Source organism: Alligator sinensis, unplaced genomic scaffold, assembly GCF_000455745.1.
Source record: "Alligator sinensis unplaced genomic scaffold, ASM45574v1 scaffold1031_1, whole genome shotgun sequence".
Taxonomy (NCBI): domain Eukaryota; kingdom Metazoa; phylum Chordata; order Crocodylia; family Alligatoridae; genus Alligator; species Alligator sinensis.
Window position 1 is genome coordinate 1,349,574 of NW_005842167.1, and position 17,699 is coordinate 1,367,272.

General features: G+C 40.0%; 1 protein-coding gene across 2 annotated transcripts in view; it reads left to right on the forward strand.

Moving 5' to 3' along the window:
- Nucleotides 1-17,699, forward strand: part of COG6 (component of oligomeric golgi complex 6) — a 106,693-nt gene that overhangs the window by 81,358 nt on the left and 7,636 nt on the right. For both annotated transcript variants that reach the window (XM_006025780.3, XM_025206637.1), the window contains exons 14-18: nt 8,934-9,065; nt 9,548-9,715; nt 10,354-10,461; nt 11,306-11,359; nt 13,864-13,943. In XM_006025780.3, coding sequence (XP_006025842.1) covers nt 8,934-9,065; nt 9,548-9,715; nt 10,354-10,461; nt 11,306-11,359; nt 13,864-13,943 — 542 coding nt within the window. The remainder of the gene's footprint in view (nt 1-8,933; nt 9,066-9,547; nt 9,716-10,353; nt 10,462-11,305; nt 11,360-13,863; nt 13,944-17,699) is intronic.

Genomic DNA, 17,699 nt, shown 5'->3' on the forward strand with positions numbered 1-17,699 from the left:
TGGTACACTGCTCATTTGAGATGGGACCATCTTCTTATGCTAAATTAGAAATGCATTTATGCTGCATGACTAAATTAATTAATTGTAAACTACCCTGAGGTGCCTTGGGGAGGGTGGCATATAACTCCAATAAATAAATAAATGCATAAACATTATATATCTAGTAGCTTGTAGAGAGAAAGGAATCACATTTTAACAGTGCTCTTCATACAGTTTTAGAGAAGTAGGTTTGGGAAGGACCTCAGAAGGTCATGTAGTCCAGCTCCCTGCTCAAGGCGGGATTGTCTGTGACTGAACCTTTCCATTTGAGTGCCTGTCTAATCTGCACTGAAAAGCATCCAAAGATGGAGATTCCACAACATCTCTATGTAGTCTGTTCAGATGTTCAGCCATCCTCATAGGGAGAAAGTTCTTCCTAGTGTCCAACCTCTGTTTCCCTTTCTGCATTTTATGATCATTGTTCCTTGTTCTCCCCCCTGCAGTCACAGAGAATAGCCTAGGTCCATCTTCCATATAACCACCCTTCAGGTATTTGAAAGCTATTATCAAATCCCCCCTCAATCTTCTCTTCTCCAGACTAAATAATCCTAATTCTTTCCACCTTTCCTTATAAGTAATGCTTCCCAGACCACTATGAATTTTTGTTGCTCTGTGCTGAACTGTTTTATAATCTGTCCACATCTTTCTTGAAGTTTGGTACCCCAAGTTGGAGACTATACTCTAGGTTAGGCTCAGCAGTCTTGAAAATAGCAAGAGAATCATTTCCTTTGATTTGGAAAATTACTATCAAGTATGTCTAATGCTGAAAATTACTGAATGTAGTACCTGTGTTTAAGAATTCCCTTTAAATTCCCCTTAAAGGAATACCCTAGAAGACAGAAGCTTCATGTGCAGGGGTGAGATTGGGTTCCATCATTTCAGAAATAAATTCAGTAAAATGAACATTAGAAGGGGATTTCTCCCTAGAGACAGAATTCCAGGAACAGAGCTTTGTGCCAATAAAAGGAGAGGTAAGAACTACTTGTTTGCACTGTAAGCATTTGTAACTAAAGCTCTCCTGAAGGTGGGCTGATCAGGAGAACCTTTACATACTTTCCTAGCTTAAGGATAACCATGGTATAGCAATATAAAGGGCAATCAGACAGTTATTTGAGGATGGCCCAAGGTGACAAACCAAACAAAAGGTATGATGGATTACCAAAGGGCCTTGTCTATTTTTAATGAAGTCTCTGAGGACTTCAGAATATCAAGGATGATGAAAATGACTTCTGCATTAAAGGTGGAATTCAGTTGATGCTTGGAATACTAGAGGCACCATCTTACCTTGCAGTATGTGATTATAAAATAGTTCAAGTATTAGATCTTGAAGCTCACTCTACAAATTGAGACCACTGTCACCAGGCAAGTTATCTTTAACATTAGAAACTTGAGTGAAAAACATACTGTGCAGCTTCAGGAGGAGCTTTTCTAAGGTTTGTTGCATCATATTAGTATCCCAGGAGAATATTGATCTTCTAAACCAAAGCCCCTGAAAAGTGTGAGGCCCTGCAGGAACCTGGCAAGGCATCATAGAAACATTAGCCTGCTTTGCCTAGCTAAAAGAGCTGAAATATCTGTCAAATGGAATGTAGATGGAATGTCTCTCTCTCTTGATGTTAACAAAGTGATTTTTGTAAGGGAGCAGTAATGCTGTGCCTGTGGCCCTGTTTAGACTACACGACAAACTTTTCCTCTGTTTGGTAAATGGTTTATGTGAGATCCCTGGGGGATGTAAGTCACCTACTCTCTGATGCCAGGTCTAAGTAGTTTTGCTTGGACAGGAACCAGGATTTCATGAAGGGGGTTTCCAGGCTAGGATGGGGCCAGGTGCCAGCTGGACTTGCTGAGAGCCAGATTCTGGGTGTAACATACAAAAATGTTTCTGAGTACAAAGTGGCCAGGCTTTATCAAATGTCAGTGGCTCTAGAGTAATTGTCCACGAACATGCTCTTACCCTGCAAGGAGTAAAAACTAAGTTGCAGTAATTTTACCTCTCTTTCATTAAAGGACTAAGCAGTAACTATTTCACTTTATTTCACTTTCACCTACTGAAAGGTAAGAGCATGCATATGAGCAATTACTGTAGCAAGGCTTTTGATACGGTCTCCAACAGCATCCTTGCAGGCAAACACAGTAAGTATGGGCTGGATGAATGGACTGTAAGGTGGATAGAAAACTTGCTGGAGCATCAGACTCAGAGAGTAGTAATCAATGTCTACTTGGCAGCCAGTATCAAGTGGAGTGCCCCATGAGTCAGTCCTGGGGCCAGTTTTGTTCAGTGCATGTGGACAAGTTGGAGAGGGTCCAGTGGAGGGCAACAAAAATGGTTAGGGGGCTGGGAGACCCGACTTATGAGGAAAGACTGAGGGAACTGGGCTTATTTAGTCTAGAGAAGAGAAGACTAAGAGGGGATTTAATAGCAGCTTTCAACTAGGGGTTTGAAAGAGGATGGAGCTAGACTGTTCTCAAGAGTGGCTGATGACAGAACAAGGAGAAATGGTCTCAAGTTGCAGCAAAGGAAATTTAGGTTAGATATTAGGAAGAATTTTCTCACTAGGAAGGTAGTAAAAGACTGGAACAAGTTACCCAGAGCGGTGGTGGAAACTTCATCCTTGGAGATTTTCAAAAACCAGCTAGATAAAGCTTTGGCTGGGATGATCTAGTTGAGGATGGTCCTGCTTTGAGCAGGCAGTTGGACTAGATGACCTCCTGAGGTCCCTCCCAACTCTAACTTTCTATGATTCTCAAGTAGCTGATAAGCAGTTAAGTCCTTCCCCCCCTTTGAACTTGCAGTAAATTGTTCATATATACATACCCTGAGATAGTTGTGCTCTTCTGAGATAATGCAGATCACAAAGCCCAGAAGACTGTGCATGAAAGCTGTAGACAAAGAATCCTTGTTTGATGGAATCTACTTATGAAATGCATTTTCAGAGAATATTATAGGGTCTAGATTAGAGTATGATCTCTAAAACCTTACTCTTTAAAAAAAATACTTAATGTAATGAAAGTGGCATAACATTGACTCTGGTTATTCCAGTGCTCTCAGCTAAATAGCTAAATAAAATAAAAAACCCTAACACAAAAAAAGCAACTCCATAGTACTCCTACATAGAAATATGCCCCAAAAGTCTACAAAAATACTATTGCAATGGATACCATAACTCCCAACAGATGGATAGGATCCATTTTGATCTGATAGGGTCATCTGAAGTACCTCTGAGAACCACACATACAGGAACTACGGAAGTCTTACAGGTCAATTCTTCCTACTTGTTGTTGTTGCGTAGCAGTCTAGAGACTCTGAGATCAGGATGTCCTTTTTTTTGGATACCAGGCTTCTGGTGGTCCTTCATATGCTCAGTTTTTACACATATTGGTAATGCACAGCCATTATTTTCCAGGGTTGGAAATGTAAGGGATTTCTTTCCCACAGTGCATGCCTATGACTAAATTATCAGTTAGCCCAAGGTTATTTGTTACCCAGCTGAAGCAAGTTCTTTGTGTTGTATGATTTAACTGGAAACCCAGAGTATTTTTACACGTGCAAGCGACACAGTGCTGGGGACTTTGAAAAGCGCCAAGCGCTGTGACATTACAGTTGTATAAGTGGCAAATGCGTGTCAGCCCTGAGAAAATGGTGATGGCACGCTTTTGAACTAAAGCACATCAGAGATGCTTTAGTTCAAAAGCACACCGCCACCATTTTCTGCATGCTGACATGCATTTTACTGCTTATACAACTGCATGCAGTGCAGCATAGTTTGCCTCGGCTTGCATGTGGAGCAGACTTGATTAAGCGAGTCTGCTTTGAAGCAGCGCATCTCCATTGTGTTGTGGGACAAAAAACCGTGTATAAATGCTCCCAGATTTCAGTTAAGTTGATTCAAGTGTGACATGGATCTTGGAAGGTACAAGACCAATTTTTTTGTCCTGGGATACAGTGGTCAAAATCTCATCCTAGATATTGGCAGCTAGTTCCAAAATTGCTTTCTGTATGGGTGGAGAGGTTTCAAAATATCTTCTGGAAGGTAAACATGGATATGAGTTGCATACAAGACTTGCCTATTCCAAGTATGTTCAAACACTTAAGTCATTTGTCCGATCTTAGTGAATCCAGTCCCTGATGGTGACCCCACAGGGATGCACATGTACTCTCAGGCTGTACACAAACAGATACACAGGCAACACAAAAATTATCCAAGTGTTGCCTAAAATGTATGATGTACTATACTCTTAACAAGAATTTACATGCACTCAAACAGGTACCAGACAGAAGTTTCCACGTATTTGACTTTCAAAACAGTATAAAGTTCTACTCTACTACCAAAGAACTGGGAGACATGAGGGCAACAAACTTCCAACTCAACACTCAAAGTCAACTAAATCAGAATGTTCATGGTGGCTGTAGACATCTAGCAACGTCTCCATTAGCTATTGATGAAAAGGTGCTGGACTGGCTGTACACAGCGCCTGCACAAGCTGAAGAGGAAAAAATGGAGGTTAAGTTATGCTGTTAGAGAAAGACAGAGTGCTGGCTGAAAGTACCAGCATGCCATGTAAGCCATTCTGCAAGACCTCAGTACTGCCAGGGGTTCCACTTGTCCACGCTTGCCCCAGCCCTTGCTGGAACAGCGCCGACACCAGCTGCCAGCACCACGGCATGGTGCAGCCCAGGAGCTGGGGTGAGCACAGGCACGGCGTGGGGGACAGGCAGAGCACAGTGCAGCCCAGCGGCTGCAGGCAGCTGGTGCCAGCTGCTCCTGGGGCCTCTGCAGCCAGGGCTTGGATGAGTGGTGCCATGGCCCTTTCCCCTCCCCCACAGACTTACCTGCTTGGGCGGGGGGGGGGGTGGGCATCTATGCTGATTGCATAAGAGCAAATTTACCTTGCATATAACAAATTATGGGTCTAAGGATGCTCATTGCATTAGAGCGAATTCGCATATAAAGAACCCACATAAATCAAAGGAAAACTGTATTACTGAATACATGAGTATTCCTGTGCAGGATGTGGAACCAGGTTAAAGCAGCCCCAGCCTGCAGGGGACCCTGGGGTCAGCCTACCAGCCCGAGGCTGCTCCCCCAGCTCAGTGTGCTGTAGAGGGGCTGGCTGGGACATTAGGGAGCCCCAAATGGCAGCACAAGGGAGCCCAAAATAGTGGTGGGGGCACTTTAACTGAAGCTCGTTTAATGAGCTGCCATTTTGAAATGTGAGACATTGAATACATGCGACACTACAGGAATTTTAATTAGAATAGCTCCTGAGAGTGGCTCTGATTAACCCCCTCCCATTTCACCCCACCCCAGAGCACATGTATTGCTCTTGGTATCTACATCATGTACCCCTGTTAGGCTGGAGGAAACTAATTTATTCCACAGCAGAATAGTACTTGTAAAGACTATCCAGGCACTTGTAAATATAAGCAGATAATGCTTATACTATCCTGCTTTTACTATCCTGCTATGAAGTAAAAATCTCCGCAGTAGTGCACGTGTAGCTGCTGGAGGAGCTGGCTGGGGCACAAGGGTGCTTTGGTGCAGAGGCTGACTGCCAGCTAGCCCCACACTGAAGCTCTGTCATGCTCCAGCCAGCCTGTCCTCAGCGCACTGAGCCAGGGGGAGCAGCCCCAGGCTGGCAAGCTGACCCCCAGAGTTCCCTGCAAGCTGGGGCTGCTCCAACTCAGCTCCACATACTGCACATAAATAAACTGCTGAGTTTATTGCTGCAGAGTTAATGTGCCATAATAGCATGTGGAGATGCCTGCAGGGAAGCAGGGTGCCCTTTTGTTACCTGGACAGTTATATGGTGTTTGCTTCCAAATCTTCAAAATAACTGTTTGTAACATTCTATGCTTGCGAGATGCTTGAGGTTGAAGCATATGTATAGGTGCTATACATTTTTTTTTAATCTTTAACTTGAGACCCAAAAATAAAAAGCTTGCGTGATTTTGTTATCATATGAACAAAAAGAGAATCTCATTCTAAATGAGAATCTAATTCTTAATTAGATTCAGATTTTTATAAGCTCCTAGAATCACTATACATTTCATTATAACTGAAAAAAGTATCAGTTTGTATATCAATTTGAGTGGATATAGAATATTTTCACTTTATTCTTTTGTTATCAGTATAATAACCAATGTCTGATAAGATGGCCCCATTGTGCTCCTTTTTAACTTACTACACAAAGGGCATGTCTACACGAGATGTTTGCTGCACAGTTGATTAATTAACTGTGCATTAAATGTCTTGGCATCTACACGTGTCCCTATTAGTGTGCAAGAAACTAATGCATTCTGCAGCAGGGTAGTACTTATAAATAAAAGTACTAACTCGCTGTGTTGTAAATACAAGTACTACCCTACAGTGTAGTTTTTTTTTTCATATGCAGCAGCACAGATATAGATGTTGACCCTGCTGGCTGGTGCACAGGAGTGCTTCAGGGCCATGGCTGCCTGCCAACTAGCCCCCACTGAAGCACCCTCATGCTCCAGCCAGCCCTTGGGGCTTCCTGCCAGCCTGGGCTGCTCTGACCCAGCTCAGTATGCTGCAGTCCAAGCACATTTGTAAACGGTGTGCCCAGGAGCTTCCTGGGAGCAATAAACTGCAGAGCAATAAGCTCTGTAGTTTATTGTTGTACATTAATGGCATGTGAAGACTTACCCAAAGTTATTCATCCTGTTATTCAACATTTTAAATCTTTTGTAATTTTAGAACAAAATCTCCTTATATACTCGTATACAAAGGATGGGATTTTCAAAAAGTGCTTCTGGTAGGGTATGTGAGAAAAAATCGTGAAATAAACTAGATTAGGAATTTTGCTACTCCAGGGTAGCTGCCTATGTGCCCGTTCCTATTTTTCAGTAAGAGCAAGGTAGCTTATCTACTTTGAGGAGTAATTTGCTTGTGTGTCCAACCCTTAATGAGGTTACAAGAAATGGTGAATTTAAAAAAAATGATTAAAGAGAAGGTGTAAGTCATTTAAAAGTGTCAGAACATCATTCACTTCAAAGAGCAAAGGTTTTTTGAGGGGAAAAATCTCCCTGGAATTATCATTGCCGTGAGCTATGGTGAAAATCAAGTTACCTTCAGATTACGATCTCAAATTAATGCCAAAGTCTCCTTGAGCATAGCCTAGTTCAGGTCTGAGAACAGCTTGTTCAGGGGACAATCAATAGCAATAAGAATAAACCAAGAAGAGTCCATTCAATGCTGTACATTTCACTAAGCGACAACACTGTTCAGGACTGAATAAGTGCCTGCTTCAAGAGACTATGTCCTTATGATTATAGAAGCACTATTATAAACCAGTAAAGAAATCAGGATGGTTTATCTCAGAATAGAGCTGATTTCCCCCTAATTCTCATTTAGATTCAAATGTCTATAAATACCTAGAATCACTGTACATTTCAATAGAACTTCTGGAAAGCTAAAGTACAAGAACAACGTGATTTAAACTTTCTATTTGTTCAGTCTGTGTTTGTTACTATAATCGTAGTGCTATGAATGTTTTTTAAAAGCACAGATTGTGAAAACCCATCTTCAAGGTCCACGACAGAAAGGGAGAGGAATTTTTCACTTTCTCAACAGGAATATACTCTTTATGTAGATGCAGTCTCTGAAGGGTATTTGTAATGCTGCCAGTTTCATGTGTCTTTGTCTACTTGATAGTCTCTGTTTCTTTGTTATTCTTTTATTCCTCTGTAAATGTCTACATTTTTGTTCATTATCTGGGGCTGTATGAATAGCATGACAGGTGTTAGGCTCACTTCCAGCACTTCAAATTTTAATAAAACGGACTATCAAGAAGTTAACATTAACTTTTCTCTATTTTAGCTTATAAGCCACTTCAGTATATGCACACATTTATCAGAACTAAACTTAATGCTGACATGACTGATGAAGTTTTGCTCTGCAGTCCAAAAGTGTGATTGCACCTTTTGTAGACATCCCACCCCCCCCTCCAGCCAGCTTTAACCTAGGCTAATTTGGGTACTGATAACAGTGTAGGCATGGCAGCACAGAGCCCAGCCCCAGGACAGTCACTCTGGTCGTGTCTAGATGAGCATGGCCATGTGGTATGTGGCGCCGCAGACATGTCTGTGGTGCCACAGACTGCACATTCATGTGTTCTCTGTTCTGCAAGGTAACAGCACAGGGGTGGGGTTGACCCTGGGATTTCTGGGGTCAAAAAAACCTGCATGAAATAAAAGCTAGGCAACACAGACATGCCCAACCTTTGCTACCCAAAACGAGAGCCTGGCTGGCCAGAGCCATGCTCTGAGTGGCAGGATCACTACTGTTGCAGCCTCAGGAGACCCCCAGGACCCCAGGTAAGGCTGCTGGGGCAAGTCCAGTACTGGCTCCAGCCTCCCCTACCCCACCTGGGATAGCCTGCTGCACACCAGAGGGTGCATGGCACCACTGTTGCTTGTCCCAAGGAAGCAAATGTTCACGCTTGTGTGGACATGGCTTCAGTAATCCACACTGAGGGTGTTTTTCAGTCCTTGTTGAACTGCTAACAGTTACACTGATATCAGTCAATCCAGTTTAAAACTGGTTCAGGGATGTCCACAGAAGTTCAGTGAATTGCATGATCCTGTCCTGGGATACTAGGGAAATATTTTTCTTTTGTTTCTTAGCAGTAAATAATAAATTCTGTAGTAACACTGAAAATGTCATAGGCAAGTATGCTTTTGAACTAGTTTTAGGTCTGCCAAAAATCCACCTCTGCTTGATGTTTACTATTATATGATTGTATCTGTCTTCCTAGATGCCATGCTGTGCACTCTTATTTGTCTTACTGTTAACATCAATAAGGTGTCATAAATATAACAATATTTACATTCTGTGTGTTTGTAGTTACATTTATAATGATATCTGTTCTTTTAGGTGGAACTCCCACCTCCTGATCTTGGGCCAAGCTCTGCACTGAATCAAACGCTTCTGTTGCTTCGTGAGGTTCTGGCATCTCATGACTCATTTGTTGTTCCTCTGGATGCTCGTCAAGCTGACTTTGTACAGGTATCATGAGTGGAATACTAAAGATGTGTATGTACTTTATCTAAAACCATAGGCTTAGAGGCGTGAATTCATTTTTTCTCCGCAGCTCTCTTGGGGTCTCTTCATGCCTCATATTTAATGCTAACAAGGTTGACCACCAAAGTGCATTGTTACAATACAGTATGGAATGAATGTATCTGAATACTTAACCAATTACTACATTAAATAAATGTTTCTTTCCAGGTTGTACATTCATCTGTCATCTAATTTGGGTTGGTCTTCATCTTTCTAAGTTAGAACATATTTTTCAGGTTCTTATATTATGTCCATCAGTATGATAGTCAGTTAGTTACCTGCTGATTCAGAGCAGTTTTCTCCTGAATCTAACCAAAAGCTTCTCATTTCTCTTTATTCTGCTTTGGGAAATAGTTAATGAAAGTCAAATGGGGATTACCTGAAGAGTTCAGAAGTCTCATAGCACATGTATACTTTTTGCTCTTTAGGTTCTATCCTGTGTGCTAGATCCATTATTACAGACGTGTACTATGTCTGCAAGTAATTTAGGCACAGCTGATATGGCAACATTCATGGTCAATTCACTTTACATGATGAAAACTACTTTGGCTCTCTTTGAATTCACTGACAAACGTCTAGAAATGTTACAGTTTCAGGTAAGTGTCACTATCAATCCAACTACAAAGTTAACTTTCCCATGATCTTACGAACTACAAACTTAGAATACTTTTTCAGACATATATGCCTAATACTAGCTTCCAACTGGGCTTCCAACTAGTAGCTCAGTTCTTCAAATAATATTGGAATCAATTTATTCTGCAGCTTAAGACCTAGAATCTAAATGTGACACATTTGACAGTTTCCTGAAAATGTTTTATGAATAGAACAAAGGAATGAATTTTAGAGAAATCTTCTAAGTCATACATAAGAAGGCTATTGATTTATTGCTAGATTTAAAATACTTAACACACATCAATTGCTTAAAAATTTTAGCATAAACAACGTGAAAACTGATGAAAATATCCAAATGAAAAATTAGGCTTTCCTGAGAGATCAGCAACATTTTTAGTATACATACTACAGCTATTTATCTATTATCTGTCTCCTTACCTATTAGCTGTCTCCTTGTTATGTAATAGAAGTTTTCGCTTCTCCTTTAGATCAGGCAAGAGTAATAAAACAAATATGACTTCCATTGTATGTATAAAAATCAAGTTAGGCAATTTTGCCATATATTCATAAAGCCACTATTTAACCTTTCTTCAAGAAGTATTTTTTATCCTCCACATTTCAGGTTGAGGCACACTTGGATACACTTATAAATGAACAAGCATCTTATGTGCTAACTAGGGCTGGTCTAAGCCATATATACAACTCTGTGCAACAATACAAGCCAGAGCAGGTAAGCATTTATATTTTCAAGAGGTAGTATTTCTTGTGGTACCTGGTTTTGACCTAGAATTATGGAAATTGGTGGTGTCTGCATTCTGCAGTGTTTAAATCTAAATAAGATTTTTAGAAAGCATTAAAAAAACTGTAGTCATAGTTCCTCTGTGTTAAGCATTATAATGTATTGCAGTTGTTTACGCTACAGGTATTGCTAAAAACCTTTTCCTTTCAACTGTATTTTTGTTTTTGATGTCTTTTAGCTTCCACAAATATATTATTCTCTGTGCTTGAAAGTAGAAAAAAATACTGTGTATAGATAGAGAGTATTGTATTGTGCTGAAGAGAAGAATTTCTAGATTTAGGATTCTGTTGCTTAAAAAGATATCCAATGCCTCAGATCAATAGGGAAATGTTAAGATGAACCATTTTTAAATGCAGCTCTACCCAAAAAGGTGCTTATTTGATTTCCTAGTCGTTATTCATCCATCCATTTTACAAAGCCATTTTCAAAACTGGTGTTATTAAACTTTATACGAGGTAGCTAGACTGCTTGGTGGGGAGAGTAGTATTGTTATCACCGGTAATGTAGAAGGAAGAGAAGGCTTATGTGGAGAGATGAGGAGCACAGTGTTAGCCATCTTTAATTAAGGAAGTGATTGAACATAATTTAGATAGCCTGAACTAGTGATTGTTGTTACAGTTTTCTAGTACCATCTCTTGTGTAGTGATTGATTCATAGGGCAGATAGTCAGACCTAGACCCTGCCCTACAGGTATAGTAAAATGACAGTACAATTTAGGACTATTTCATAATTTATAGTCGCTTAAACCTTTCCTTATTTGACAAATTATGTTTAGGGTCCCCTGTCAAATTTGCCTAGTTTGGATTCAGTGTCACTGAAGGCTGCAATGGTAAGTTGCATTTTATTCTGTCATTTTTTGCAGTTTTTTTGTTCTGTAACCATTTTAAAAAAACAACAAATACTGATACATTCATAGGCCACAGAATGTATTTGTCTAAAAGTATACTTTCTGTTTTGAAGTTTAATATCTGTTTCTCCTATAAACTTTTCAGGCTCTTCCATCAAACTTTGACAGTTAAATAAATTCTAAAATCCATTCTTAATAGACCATGCTAAAATATAGTTATGTACTAAAAATAGAAGTAACTTCTAATAAAAGTAAAATAAACTGCATTTGTTTTAGGATCTTAGACATTGTAGCTGTTACTTCATTTAGCTATTAATCTTGACAAATTAATTACATTACTTGGAAAAGAAAAAAATCAATTCAGGAATAATTCAAGAATCAGATGGGGTATTTTTAACAGATGGAAACATGTTTATTTTTGCAAGCTAGTGCAAAGACTTTAAAATTAACTGTTCCTTATAGCAAATTAATGGCATGGAGAAATGTTTTATAATGCATTGTGTAATGCTTTACATAACAAAACGTATCCCACTCTTTTCAAAGTTTAAAAACCCATTAGGTTGTATGATTTGGAATATATTATTTGTTTTTAATAGTTGGTATCTGACCTAAGTTTAATTTGACCTGCAGAAATAGTACAAATATAAAATTATTTATGAACTGGTAGTAATAAAATACCAGGTTCTGGAACCTTGAGAAACACAAAGTTTCTTCCAAGAATGTTACACTGTGAATCATCTTAAATTGTTGAGAGCGCATACCTAACTGTAATTAGTTCCAATCATTGGCTTTTTGCCTCTGCGTTCTGAGATACAAGAATTTATAGACATAAATTATACTAAAATTTAAAAGTTTAATTTGATCAAAGTAGTTAAGTAAAGCTTACAAGTGAGGTACTGGACATATACTAGAATTGTTTTTAGTTGCATCATCAGTTGATGGTTTTTCCCAAAGGAGCAAGAAGAAGTTAATTGGCACCTGTGGCAATCGCACAGTTCAGTATCCAGCTTAAATGAATTGTCAGTCCTTCTCAGTTAGCTTTTGAAGTGCAGTTTTACTCTGAAAAGATGACTGCATATACTGTAATTCAGTAGTTTTTCATATAAAATATGTTTTTTATGAGAGATTTTTTTCCTCCCTAAATTCTTGAAAGGTTGGGCTCTTTAAGTACACTGTGCTTGGCTTACTTATTGTTACCATTAATAAAGATTATCTGAACAGAATTTTCTCTTCAGTCCAGTAAGAACACAAAAAGCACCTTACCGTCCCAGTATTCTGTCTTTAGCAGTCACAAAAGTGGATGCTCGATGGAGAGCGTTAAACTGGATAGATCTAGAGTTATCCATCTCCTATCCAATATCCACCCTTGAATCCACCATTATTGGTTTAAAGATGTCAAAGATAACATCTCCCACTGTTCTGTTCAACAATTATTAATAGATCTATCATCCATTAATTAGCCTTGTCCCTTTTTGAACCTGCTATGCTATCTCTGTCTGCCACCTACAGTGGCAATGAATCCCACAAGTTAACTGTGTTGCATAAAAAAGTTATTTCTCTTGTTAGTTTTAAATCTGTCCTGTACTAATTTCAGTGGTGCCCCTTGTTCTATCTTCTCTAGTCACTTGGTCTACACACTTCTGTCATATCTGCCCTCAGCCTTCTCCTTTCCAAAGTGAAGAGTCCTAACCCTTTTAGTCTCTCCTGGCATGGCAACTGCTCCATGTCCCTGATCATTTTGGTTACCTTTCTTTGTACCGTTTGTAATCCTTTTTGAGATGTGCAGACCAGAACTGCACAGAGAATTTAAGATGTAGGAGCACCATGGATTTGGATTATGGTGTGATAATGGTCTCTGTTATGTTTACTTCTTAATGATGCCCAACATTTTATTGGCTTTTTTGGTCTCCATTGCACACTGAGTTGACCATCTTTTCCTGGGTTATATTTTAGCTCGTACAAATTCAGGCAGGTTCATTGGGGTTGCATGCAAATGCAATAATTTTGTCTTGATTGGCCAGAGAAAAATCCACTTAATTCTCTCATAATTGTGTTCTCTCTATAGGACTAACTTGATTAAAGGTATTGGCAGACAAACAAATTACAGGGAGTTAAAGTGGGCAAGGTCTTTTTAGTTTTGTTTTAGCTGCACTACAGTGATTGTTAAGTGAAAGTCAAACTGTGTTAACTTTGCCCAAATTCAAGGCAGGAATAAATTACCACATTTAATTTTTCACTTACTGGTAAGAGCAAGGGCATCAACAGATTTTTCAGAGAAGCTTTGACTTGCTGTCACTTGTTTGTCCATACCCTTCTATTCTCAAATTAGATAAATAAAAGGAACTAATTGGTTAGTTTACGAGGTCTCATTTTAATGAGGACACTTTTCAGAGAACTTGGTTTTTGAAATAATTTGCATATTCTTACAAGTTTTTGGTGTTCTTGATGTGATATATGTTCCCAGATTCAGACTTCTTTTTTCTTAGGTTCAATTTGATCGCTACCTGTCTGCTCCAGATAATTTACTAATGCCACAACTGAATTTCCTCCTAAGTGCCACTGTGAAGTAAGTGCTTTAAATGAACAGAAGTACACATTTAATGGTTTTATGGTCTGCATCATAAATTATGTTTTTTAACTGTAAGGAAGTTCAGATAGTCCTTTAAGTCTTGATTTAATTAATTTTTTGTTGTACTCTTTTTGAGCAAGCAATCAATAAGGTATATTTTTGTAACTTGTAGCTTCTTCCTAGTCCTCAGACACAATGAAGTGAATTGCAATTGCCTACTGAGAAAGTATTCATTAGCAGTTCCTTATTTCTGATGTAGATTACTTTGGAATTGTTTTATAAGCCTTCCAATGATAATACCCTACATAATTCCCTATTGTAGCGTTCTCTTTTAACGCCATTTCTGTAGCCTCTCTATTGAATTCAATAACTTTGTACCTTTTATTGTAGAATGCTGTTGTTCTTGTTTAGTCTAATATATTATTTTTTTAGTTTTTTTGTGATTTCTGCTTTTGAAATATTAGTGAGGACTCGCATATTTATATTTCTTCTTGTTTTCATGAATATATTCTAAAATGTGGCAAATAAGGGCACACTGACCCTAAGACTTTCCAATTAAATGTGAAGCACATGAAGGTTTGTAATATTTACAGTCAACAAATTAGATGGGCTTCAGTGATCAAAAAGTTATCTCAACAGTAATTTTAGCAGCCTCTCGACACTTGTGAAAATAGTTATATTATGTAGTATATGGCATAAACTTGTATTTTAATTCTACAAAACTCAGGAACCTCACAATCAATTACAATCCAGTTGTATACATGCATGACAGAGGACAATATCATATGACTAAAACAGCTGCATGTATGACTCATTTTTCCCCCTATCAGAAAGCTTTAAGAATCCTTAACGTTTCTGTTTCCTACTTTCTTGCCACTAGGAAGTTTGCTAAACATACTGATTGGGCATTCTGCGTGCCTTGGTGCTCTACCTGCCTAGTTTTGTATCCCTAGGGCCCTACCTCTCCAACATTTTGGCAATGGCAGTGCAAGATTCCTTACACCACAGCACCTCTTTTTTTTTCTGGAGTGACCACTTCTAAGAGTGATTAACATGATTTGAATCTCTAAGACTATGCAATCAGTAGTCTTTTTATTATTATTTAACAGAGGCCAGATAACAAAAGTAATAGAATATTTTAGTATAAACTAGTTGTTTGTGCAGTTTGTGGTCAATTAGCAGCTATGACAACTCCCCATGTCTGGCCCATAGTCTGAGGGAGCCAAAGGGGCCAGCTGAAATCATGGAGCGATCAGATATGTTGTTTCCTTTGCAAGGCTCATGGTTGAAAATTGGAATATCCTGGAGAAACAAGGAGACATAAAGAGGAAGCACAATAAGACATTATACCCACAAACATTCCTAGTATTTACAGTCTCTTCTGCTTTGTTCCTACAACCGTTGTTCTGCAGAACAAAAAGAAATGAGATTGAGTAGAGGGCTTTGCAATCCTGTGTGTAAAAGAGGAATGGCTGCAGTCAGAATAGCAGTGCTTGTTGCAATGGAAGAGCAGGGTCAAGAGGAAGGAGAGAGAAAGGAAGGAGAGAGTCTGTGGACCGTCCCAGAGAGACTCAGTGGTCTTTCCCCATGAGGATCTGGAACCTCTCAGCCCTGTTGCACAAAGCACCTATGGGGTCTGTGGCGTTAATTCTTGTAGCTTGGCACCTTGACCTTTCCTGTAGATCTCCACACAGCCATGTGTTAGGTGTCAGTGTTGTGTACTTTTGAAATATGGAAAGGAAAGTGGGATGCAGCTAGCACAGTTAACATTAGCAAGACTTTCAATAGCAGAGCTGTTATCAAAACTTAGTATATAACACCTCTTTTTTTTACCATTATTTCTAATGTAGGGTACCAGACTGATAAAATGCATAGTTCCCAGCCATATACATTTGTTCCCCCTCCTATGTATTACTTCTGTACTTAGACTTTCCAGACTGACTCTTAGTGTGACTGTTGCCAGTGAAAGCACTTTGGTTTCTTACTCTGTCAGTATTTCATTTTATGACATTTGGTGAGTAAATTGGGCTTGTTTAAAGATTCTTATCTCTTCTAAAAACTCTATTAAAATCCGTAGGTGATGCAGGCACTTAGCACCTCTGAGAATCATATCCTTAACCTTTTGCCCATTTGAAAAATGAAAATAGCTCCACCTGTTTTTTATTGACTTTGGATCCTTGGCAGTGCTATCAAAATTATGGGTTGCTGGCATGACTTTTACAGTTACTGAGCACCTGCGTTGTCTATTGAAGTCACTGGGAGCCACGATTGATAAAGGGTTTGTTTTGTTTTGTTTTAACAAAAAGCTGTAGCCATTTCAGTTTAAATCAGATTTTTATTTACATGTTCTTTACTTCCAATTTACTACTTATTCATTAAAATGGGTATTTGAAAGACTGTGGGTTAATGTAAATGTGGGAAAACAGCAAAAACTGCTTTGTGATGAGTGTCTCCTCTAGGCCACCAGATAAGGGAAAGAAGCTGGATCTGCCTTTTAAAACTGTGGATTGAGGTTTCCAAATCATTGAGACTTTAGTTACCATGATATCTGCTGAGAAGATAACAGTGCACAGACTAGCTAGCAAGTTTTTGGATTGCATTGGAAACAGCCTTTTGGTGCAAAAACAACACAGAAGGAGGCTCTTGATTTGCTGCTTACTAGTAAGGAGGGAATCAGCTGAAAGTTAACTTGGGTGACAGTGAATAGAGTTCATGAACCTGAGAGAGGAAAGGAAGAAGAAAAGCAGCAGAACAGAATGCTGGACTTCAGAAAAGGACACACAAACAAACTCGAGAGCTGGTGTAGGCAGGTTCCCAAGGGGAAGAAGTCTGTGGGGGAAAAAACAGAATCCATGAGAGTTGGTTTTTCCTTAACCAGTATTAAGTGTACAAGGCCTTGTACACTTGTATCCCCATACAAACAAAGGATAGGACAGCAAGGCCGTGTCCAGACAAGTGTGGCCATGTCATATATATGGCACCACAAACACATCTGTGGTACCACATACCGCATGTACAGGTGTTTTCCACACTGCAAGGGAGCCATGCCTGGGGGGGTGGGGAATTGACCACTGGATATCCAGGGGTAAAAAAAAACCTGCGGGGAAAAACAGTGGAGTGGCACACTTGGGGACAGCATGCATCACTCAAAACTGAAGATGGGCCAGCCAGTAGGCCTGTGCAAAGCGGAAAGTATTCGCTTTGGATTTGGAGGGACAGTGATTCAGATCGCTGTCCCAGTTCAATTCAGCCAAATCTGAAGATATTCGGCGCTGAATCTTATTCAGCCATAGACTATACAGGCAGGCAGTGCTGGTGGGAGCAGCTGGGGGAGCAGCCAGATGAGCCCTGGCTTGAACTGGCAGCCCCAGCAGAAGCCGCGGGGACTGGGGGGAATGATTGGGGAGTTAGGGGAATGATTGGAGAGCTGGGTGTTTGAACTGGGAACTGCAGAATCAAACCAGGAGCTGGGGGAAGCCCCTGTTCGTTCCCCCAGCCCCCTTGGCTTCTCCTAGGGCTGCCAGCTCAAGCCGCAGTTTGTCTTGCTGCCTCCCCACCAGGGCAAGGCAGTCAGTGTTGGCAGCCCCGGGAGAAGCTGTGGGGGAATGATTGGGAGCTGGGGGATTGAGCCGGGAACTGGGGGTAAACCCCTGTTCATTCCCTCAGCACCCAATCATTGCCCCCAGTTCAATGCCCCAGCTCCCTGATCATTCCCCGTAGCCCCTGCGGCTTCTCCCGGGGCTGCCAGCACTG